Source organism: Vespa mandarinia, chromosome 10 (assembly GCF_050613455.1).
Source record: "Vespa mandarinia isolate Hongniang chromosome 10, ASM5061345v1, whole genome shotgun sequence".
NCBI classification, from domain to species: Eukaryota; Metazoa; Arthropoda; class Insecta; order Hymenoptera; family Vespidae; genus Vespa; species Vespa mandarinia.
In genome coordinates, this window is record NC_140819.1 from 7,275,001 (window position 1) to 7,285,000 (window position 10,000).

At 36.6% G+C, this 10,000-nt stretch overlaps 1 protein-coding gene across 7 annotated transcripts in view; it reads right to left on the reverse strand.

The window, feature by feature from the left end:
• Window positions 1-10,000, reverse strand: part of DIP2 (disco-interacting protein 2) — a 38,182-nt gene that overhangs the window by 21,978 nt on the left and 6,204 nt on the right. For 5 of the 7 annotated variants that reach the window (XM_085659824.1, XM_085659825.1, XM_085659821.1 and 2 more), the window contains exons 1-2: window positions 922-2,297; window positions 1-585 (exon numbers count right to left, since the gene is read on the reverse strand). The exon at window positions 1-585 is cut by the window's left edge and continues 368 nt beyond it. The exons of 1 other annotated variant lie outside the window; for it this stretch is intronic. In XM_085659824.1, coding sequence (XP_085515950.1) covers window positions 1-585; window positions 922-1,790 — 1,454 coding nt within the window. In that variant the 5' untranslated portion in view covers window positions 1,791-2,297. Of the gene's footprint in view, window positions 586-921; window positions 2,299-10,000 lie in introns of those variants that run through there. One more of the 7 variants, XM_085659827.1, reaches the window with a different exon arrangement.

A 10,000-nucleotide genomic window follows, 5' to 3' on the forward strand; every position in this document is an offset into this window, starting at 1 on the left:
AAACCACGATTCCTCAATTCCTCGGAGAATAATTTGTCCTCGTTGAAATCGCTGATTTTTGGCGCTGGACATACCGAGGAGGAAGATGACGTAACCGAGAAAGAACCTAACGACGAAGAAACGAGAGAATTGAATGCCTCGTCTCTTCTCTCATTAAAATCCCCAGAGAGTAATAATTTTTGATCGTCGAATTGATCATCCGACAAATTCGACGAATAATAATCGTCGTATTTTTCGAGTATCAATGCTCCTGCTCTTGCTCCTGCTTCATCCTCCCGATTCTCCTCCTCCTCAGGAAAATAACGAATCTCTCGCCAAACTCGTCTCTGACGTCTCGAACGTCTCCTTTCCGGTGGCACGAACCATACCGGACTGTTCTCCCGAACAGCCGACTGTTGATCATTCTTTTTCTTTGTCCTTTGAGATGTCCTCTGGGAGGTTGTACGCTGCGACGACGTCGTCCTCTTTCCACGTCTTCTCGAACTCGATCTCCTTTGACCGCTGGTCCTCTTGAAATAACCTTCGGTACTGACGCTCGGTGATGGCTTAGACGTTTTTCGTCGGAAGAATCCATTCCTCGTGCTTCTAAAGCCAGGAACACCCATTGATTTCGCGCGCGATATCGTCAAATAATCGTGCCGATTGAAATTATGGAAAACAATAACATATAAGTACTTATATATTATAAGTACTTACCTATATATCTTTAATTGTTAATTATAGATAATAACATTTTTTGAGATTTTTTTTCTTTTTTTTTTTTCTTTTTAAATCAATAAGCAATCAACTATATCGTAACTTAAATAGATTAAATTTAATTTAGTGATTTGCCATTTAAAATTTGCTGTTTTCCAAACTTCGATCGAGTTCGTGTTAGATTAGTTAGTTGTTAAATTTAAAAAATATCCGAAGAATAATAACCCTGCCCTGAAGTCAGCCAGCTTGCCGATCCTAAGCGAGAAGCCAAACGAGGACGAGGATGATGTGTTGTCCTTGATGATTGTCTTTTCCGGGGCCGAGACGGTTCTAGCGACCGTCGGTTGTGAAGGTTTTCGTTCTTTCAATGCACTGTCCAACGAATGATGAACGGAGGGCCCGGAAGAGGAAGGATATGGTACCGGTACGGCGTCCCTCCAAACTCGTCCAAGACTGATACTGACACTGGGCGGTCCAGTTTCAAGGGGTACACACGCGCTTTCACGCGTTTGTCCTAGATTATCGTTATGATGAACATTTTTTTCAGAATAAATCCAATCGTCCTCGTCGTGCGTATTTGGACCGAACGGTTTCAATGACAAAATCGCTGAGTTTAAGTCGTCGGTTAGATCATTGCTAGAGCGACGATCTTGAATTTGTTGTCTCGTCGTAACCTTCGACGAAACTTTACTCGTCGCCTCTTGGACCAATATTTTCTCTTGAAGTTTATCACGGGAGGAGGAGCCAACGCCTTGCAACCATTCGTCATAACTGATAGATTCACGGCTAAGCGATACGTTTTCCTGTTGTCTCCTAACCTCCTGTTCCTCCTTGATCTTGATCCTCGTAGCCTGTACATTTTCCTGTTGGTCCGGCACGCTCGTAGTGGCCGGTGCTGACACTACAACCACCGGTTGAGCCGTTATCACCGGTTCAAGATTCTTTTGCAACTTGTTACGTCGTTTACCACGATCGAGATAACTTTTCCTTATAGATATCCTTTTAAACGACTCGCTACGTTTGAAGGATGGCTCGTTTCTATCCTTCTTGCGGCTCACGAGCCTCCTAAGGTTCTCGAAGGAGAGTGGCCTCATGGGTTGCGTCTATTTCCTACCCAAAGATCAACACGTCCTCGCGGAGTTCTATTATCGAACACCGATCTTCCCCCTTCGACTATCGGCATCCCTTTGGACAAGAGACGTTACTTGCCCCAAGCACAACGAGTCCTTCTTCTTCTTCTTCTTCTTCTTCTTCTTCTTCTTCCTTCTTCCTACTCGTCCTCGTCTTCGACGTCCTCCTCCTCCTCCTCCTCTTCTTCTTCTTCTTCTTTACTTCGTCCTTTTCTCCAACCTCTTCCCCTCCTCTTTCCTTTGGATACCCTTCTCAACGCTCGTACACACAGCGTTTCTGCGATCCTAAGGTGCAACGCCGAGGTCTTCCAGTCGCGAATCACCGTGGCTTTCCTTTTTCGATTCCGTGCCTCGCCTCCTCCTTCTTCTTCCTTCTCTCTCGATCAAAATCATTCTTCGTACGAACTTCTCCCGAAAAATCATGAAAATCCTTTATTTATTATTCTCTAATTCCTCGCCCTTGTTTTTCTTTTTACGATTAACTTTATTATTATTACTTTATTTATTTATTATTATTATTATTATTATCATTATTACTATTATTATTATTATTATTATTATTATCATTCACTTTTTCTTTCACAAAAGCGACACGAGGAATCTATTCCTTCAGTTACGATCTCTTTACTATTCCTTCTGTAAGATGCTTCCTCATCTTCTTACGCTTTCTCGAAACGAATTCAATGAGGCACACCAGACTCTTTCCAAAGTGGACACACGAAAGTACGATATTTTCAAGTAGAGTATATGAGGAGCGTGGGTTCTTGTGCGCGCGCAATCACACACATACACACACGCACGCACACACATATGTATACACTGATACACTGAAAGAAAAAGAAAGAGAAAGAAAAAGAGAGAGCGAGAGAGAGAGAGAGAGAGAGAGAGAGAGAGAGAGAGAGAGAGAGAAAGAGAGAGAGAGAAAACGATAAGCTTCACCAAGCAAGTTTCACAGCGTCGTCGTCGTCGTCGTCGTCGTCGTCGACAACGTAAGAGATACACAACGATTTCTTAGCTTTTCACTGTGCCAACTTGGAGAACACGATACGCGCACTTGAAGTCGCATCGAATCACTGGCATTTCGCGAGCTCTAACGCGATGCACCTCTCCTCGTACAGCGTATAACGAGAAGTAAGAAGCGCTCTTGAGTTAGAGAAAGAGAGATAGAGAGAGAGAGAGAGAGAGAGAGAGAGAGAGAGAGAGAGAGAAAGAGAGAGAGAGAGAGAGAGAGTAACACACTATAGGAAGGCGGCCCCCGTGAATAAGTCACGATCGTACGAGAGAGAGAGAGAGCGAGAGAAAGAAAGAGAGATGGAGAAAGAGAAGGAAAAGGACAGAGACAGAGAGAGATAGATAGATAGGTAGAAAGAGAAAGAGAGAGAGAGAGAGAGAGAGAGAGAAAGAGAATGGAAGAGGCAAGGAGTGTTGCTGCTGCTGCTGCTGCTGTTGCTGCTGCTAGTGGTGATGGTGATGGTGGTGATGGTGGTGGTGGCTGGTTGTACTTATGGTGGTGGTAGTGGTGGTGGTATGCGGTCCGTCCACTCTCGCCCGCCGACTACTCTCTTGCACCTCGCAGCATCCCCACCCCCCCACTCCCCCTACTACGGCCCGTTCCTTCTATTCGTACTGGAGTGTGGGTCTTATTCTCTCTCTCTCTCTTCCTCCCTCTCCCTCTCTTTCTCCTTCTCTTCCACTCCTAGTTTATAGGATCTCTCTTTCTCTCTCCTTCTTTCCATCCATCCATCCTTCCTTCCTTCCTTCCTTCCTTCCTTCCTTCCTTCCTTCCTTCCTTCCTTCTTTCCTTCTTTCTTTCTTTCTTTCTTTCTTTCTTTCTCCTTGACTTTCGACTCTTTTCTCTTTTCCAGTCTTGGTCCTCCTTCTTTTCTTTTCTCTTCTTCTTCTTCTTCTTCTTTTTCTTCTTTTTCTTCTTTTTCTTCTACTACTACTTCTTTCTCTTTTCATTCTGTCTCCACTCATACAAATTACAAGCTTTTTCTCCGTTCGACTTCAAGAAATCAGCTTAAAAAGTAACTCTCTCTCTCTCTCTCTCTCTCTCTCTCTCTCTCTCTCTCTCTCTCGCTCTCTCCCTCCTCCATCTCTTTATCTATCTATCTATGTACCTATTCATCCATCTCTTTTTCTACCTATAGATATAATTCTTTTGCCGATTGTTTCTTTCTTTCATTTATGATGTTATTAAAAATTATTTTCATGTTATTCTTTAAAGGTAATAAATAAAATAATCATGTTAGGATAGGAAAAATTGCAAGAGTAATTATATTATTAGGATACACAATGTTTTCCATGGATAACGAAAATATATTATGATTATTAATCCAATTCAGAAATAAGAGAGGGGGAAAAGATTTAACTGCGAACGAATGACTCTTTTCTTCTCTCGTAGAAAATTTCAACGAAAATTAGCCTTTAACTTAGACCGACAATACTTCTCAACGCCCAAGCTTCTAAACCTTTTTACTCTTGGGTTCTTATATTGCTATGGCTTTGAACAGCTTTGAACACTTTTGCCGTCGTTATCGCTTCCTTATTCCACAAGGAACGCGATGTTACCTCTTCTTACGACTTCCGTTTAACTTCGAAAGAAAAGTAGAAAGGGAGAGGGAGAGAGAGAGAGAGAGAGAGAGAGAGAGAGAGAGAGAGAGAGAGAGAGAGAGAGAGAGAGAGAGAAATAAAGACAGACTCAACTTTTATAGAACCGTTAGTCTTGACGCGCTGGAGTAAGGGCAGAAAAGAAAAAAGGAAAAGAAAAAGGACAAAAAAAAAAAAAGAAGAAGAAAGAAAAGAAAAAAAGAATACTGTTTGTTTCCTACAAAGTTTCATGAAAATATCTAACAATTTTTATACTTCTAATTGTTCTTAATTCTCTTTTATATGACAATCAATGATAATTCGTTGAGACTTTATAAAAAGAAAAAATCTTTTTTTTTTTTTTTTTTTTTTTTTTTTTTTTTTTTTTTTTTTTGTAATAATACATTCGTCAATTAATTGTTCAAATATTTTGACGAGTTAAAAAAGAAAAAAAGAAAAAAAGAAAAGGTAAAAAGTGAAGGAAAAAAACAGAACCTAATAATTCGATACTTTTCATGAAACTTTTACTAATAAAACGATTATTTATCCTATAATAATAATAATTACAATAATAATAATAATAATAATAATAATAATAATAATAATAAATAATAATAATAATTAATAAAAATAATTATTAATGATTTTCTTTTTCTTTTTCTTTTCCCTTAATGATATATATCCGTCTTACGGAAAGATTCATTCTTGTAAATTTCGAATACATCATTGTATACTCCTTCTTCGTTATTTTCCACGAATAAGATTGCCCTCGCCCACGTTCAATCGTCTCTCGCGAGAAGTCAGACACTCCGAACGCGATTACTCGAAGTAGGCGGTACGTAATGGCCATCGAGGAAAGTCGAGTTTCGACAGAGCACAGATTCCATGGAACAAAGCTCTCACAACCAGAGCCCACGGTCAGGCTCGCTTACGGCGATAGTTTCGATCCCGTGTCGTCGTGCCATTGCTTGAACCTTTCTTTTTCTTTTCTTTTACTTTTTAAAATGCGTTTCCTTATCGGTTCTTACGAAGCTATAAGTCACGTAATAAACGTGAAAAACATTGAATAATTCCCGACATTGAAATAATTCCCTTTTTATTAAATGATCGTATCGTAAAAAAAAAAAAAAAAAAAAAAAGAAGAAAAGAAAAAAAAATTCATACGAATTAAGATTTAAAATGATTTTTCTTTTTGATATCTTGTATTTCTACAGATGAAGCTTTATTCTTTACGAAATAAGAATCGATTGTTCAACAAAGAATTAATTGATCACGCATTGTGATCATCGTTTACGTATCGACACGATACGACACGATATACTTATGGAATTATAAATACGTATGGTAAAACGTATGAAAAATCATGTTACAATTTTTCGAGGGTCATATTTTTTCGTGGGTTTTTTTTTTCCTTTCCTTTTCCCTTTATCGTTTTTCTTCTTTGATAGGTACTATAAAATTAATTCGCAGTAATGATCCTCTCTAATTGTTTTTAACTATTAATATATATATATATATATATATATATATATATATGTATATATTATAGACACAGTATATATTAATTTTTATTGATACTTAAGCACATAAAAAAATTCATAAAGGAAAATTTTTCCATATTTCAATATACCAAATTTTCGAACACGATAAGACATCTTATCTGAAAACATTTACATTAAACTTAAAAGATATATTTCCTTAGCGCTCAAAGATTTCTCGATATCTCCTAACATGGCCTATAATCATTGAGCAAACCCGTTATCGTATCGGGCCATAATGATTTACATTCGATTTACAAAAAAAAGGAAAAAAAAAAAAAAAAGAAAAAAAAGAAAAAAAAGAAAAGAGAAAATAAAAAAAAAAGACAATATTCGATATTATCGAATGAAAGTTTAGAAAGTTTCCAAAAATGTATATATATATATATATATATATATATATTATCATACGTATGGTTATAACATTTTAATAGAGAATAATTTCACAATCATGTATATAATTTAAGGTAGTTAAACGAAATTAGTAAAATTTTTTTTTTAATGGTGTCGACGGTAAACTTAAAAGGTAAGCTTCCTTCGGACGATCGGTGACGAAGAGGGATGGGGGTGGAGAGAAGAGGGAGGGGAAAAAAGAGAGATTGAGAACGAGGAGGTTCGTAGGGAGGAGAAAGAGGAGGTTATTAATTCGAGCGTGCGAGTCTCTTGATCGAGACTCAGCTCGTCGAGCACGCAACCCTCTTAGGAAAGCTCGACTCCTGGGTCGAGGCTATCGAGTACATTCCTCTGGTATTCTCGAGGAGACTTTGTAAGGGCGACCTAAGTATATACATATAAATAAATGCATACCTACATACATAAATACGTAAGTACGTACGTACAATGCATACATTCATTCATCCATACGTACGTACATATACAGTGAAGAGTTGAAGAGGAGTTGGAGAAAAAGGTGATGGTGAGAATTAGTGAAAAAATATTTGTACAATAAACTATGTATTTCTATATTTCTATTGTACGAATAATTCTTCTAATCCCTTCGATCTAGCCACACCCCTCTCCCCGCCCCGCCCCGCCCCGCCCACCCGTTGTACACAAGTATATACAATAAATATATACATTGATGGGATATATTAATATATGTATCACCAAGCTATTGATAAGAAAAAGAAAAGAAAAGAAAAGAAAAGAAAAGAAAAGAAAAGAAAGAAAAAGTTAGAGAGATGGAGAGAAAGAGATAGAAAGAGAGAATGGTATAGAGGGACGATTGGACCTTATACAGGGAGAGATCTTTGGAAAGGCGTGGGGGTGGTACGTAATGGACCGTAAGAGAGGAATATGAGGATGAGAGAGAAAGAGAAAGAGAGAAAGAGAGACAGAAAGAAAGAGATCGGAGAGTGCAACGCGCAAGGCGCAAGGCGCATCTCTCAAGGCGACTCGAGGACGTTTACCCACGAAACCAACGACCTTGATCTTACAAACGATTCGTGAGGCAATAGGAGGAGCGACAGGAACGACCGAAGTGCAAGAGAACGAAAGAGTGAAAGAGTAAAGAGTGAAGAGAGTAAGAAAGTAAGAGAGTAAGATATATATATATATATATATATATATATATATATATATATATATATATTTGCAGCAACTCGGAGTCGTTGCAGCTGCACCTGCGCGCTCTAGCGACATCTCGTGCGCGCGAGCGCACACGACGCATCTCTCTCTCTCTCTCTCTCTCTCTCTCTCTCTCTCTCTTTCTCTTTTTCTCTCTTTCTCTCTTTCAACACCACGGTAAACGTCACGGACGAAGATCGATAGTTTCGAACGCTAAAACGAGCTAAAGCTTTAAGCAAATGTTCCATATCGAATGAGAAAATATTAGTCTAGATAGTTGAAATCTCATCTTTGTCTATCTGCCTATCTATCCATCTAACTATATCTACTTATCTATTTATATAATTTTCTTCTTAACAGGTTCTTATTATAAATGCATTGAAATCGATCGATTGATATAGATCGAATCATCGATCCTTACCGCCACGCTCGAGGTCTTATTTCACGGAGTTGCAAATCGTTGTACTAACGACGACGACGACGACGACGACGACGACGAAGACGACGACGACGATGTATCGCATGTAATCGAGAACACTTTAAAGAAAATTTCTACTACGATAAAGTGTCCATACTAGTTGTAATCGAGAAGCAGTCTTAAGATCTTCTCGTTCTACGACGACGACGACTACCCTCGCTCGACGATTCCGATACGAAATTAGTTTCCTTTGTTTTGAGTTCTTCCATCTCCCTCTCTCTCTCTTTCTTTCACTCACTCACTCACTAACTCTCTCTCTCTCTCTCTCTAACTATCTCTATCTCTATCTCTTTTTCTCTGTTTCTCTCTCTCTCTCTCTCTTCCTTTGTCAAAATCATTGAATTTCTACTGAGTTTACCAAAAATTTCTAAATCAATTTTTAAAATCAATTAGAATTTGTACGATAGAATTTACAATCGATTAAAAAATTTATACAATCGATTGCAATTTATGATCATTGATTATCATTTTTCGTCGAAACTTTTTAAGCTATTTCTCTCTCTCTCTCTCTCTCTCTCTCTCTCTCTCTCTCTCTCTCTTTGTCTCTCTCTTTCTCTCTTTTTGTTTATCGTAAAACAATATAACCCTAAGTGAAATTTTTGATCAAATTTATATTACTGTTTGACGCTAACGTTCGATGTGCTTTATCGAAAATGATGATTAGAAGATAGATTTGATAATCAAATATAAATCTGCGAAATGAAATGAATATTTTCTTTCTTCTTTTTTTTTTTTTTTCTCGATTCATTCTCAATTTTATCTTCGCGTTTGTATTATGATGGTTTATTTTCTCGATATATCGTTAAGAATAATCGCATATCGAGATAGCATTGAAATATCACGTTTGCGATCTTCATCCGTTAGAGGCTAACGAGAAACGGACTTTTCTAACGTTTGGCAATCATCACGACGCAATAGATGTGGTATGACGGAAGGCGGCCGCATAAATCGTCGGAGATAAAACGACGGCGTTACCACCTCTCTAATGTCTCGTGGTCGTTTAATAAAACCATGATTATCAAATTCTGAGCTAATGGTAGTCACTTTCTATTTCTTTCGTTAGACACGCTAATGTTGTTATACGTGTTTCAAATCTTTCGAAATTTTTTAGAATATTTAATTGCTTTATCAGAAACAATAAAAAGAAAAATTGAGTCACTTAAGAAAACTGTATAAGTAAATTTTATTTCTATTTAAGAATAGAGATTAAAAAAGAAAAAAGAAAAAAAAAAAAAAAAGAAAAAAAGTATATAATTAATTATATAATAAATCAGTATAATCATATTATACAATTTATCATATATTAATTTAAATATAAAATTAATATCATGATTAAAAAAAAAAAAAAAAAAAAAAAAAAATGAAATAAAATATATAAAATAATCATAAATACACGAGTATGTGACTTAAGAGATTGCATAGTATTATGGAAATTAGGTGTAGTTAACGTAACAAGTCTAATTTCAATTCGTCCGAACATACCAAGGACAAAAGTTAAGAAACAAGGATATGAGCATATATCATTTTCCACGACACGTAGCGATTGGTTTCAACGTTATCTATGACTAAATAGCACGTGGCTTGTGTGTATATAATGTAAGCGGCTTATATCTCGACATAAACAAGACTTAAAAGTCCCATGTGCCCAGCGACGTGTATTCGTGCGGATAATAAAAGGGTTGGTCCATCGTAAGAGGGACAACGACTTTCATATATATATATATATATATAAAAAATATATTATATATATTATATATATAAAGAAATCATGTTATTCAAAAAGTAAAGAAATCATGTTATTTCCTTTTTATACAGCATTTAAAATGAAATATGTACTTTTAATAAATCCTAAAATTAAAAGAAATAATGTGAACGATGAAAAAATAAAAAAGGAAAAAAGAAATGAAAAGATATTAATTTATAAATAGATATATTATATTGTATTAATTTATATTATTTATGTATTTTTAATAAAGATCAACTCTCATAATACATATATATAT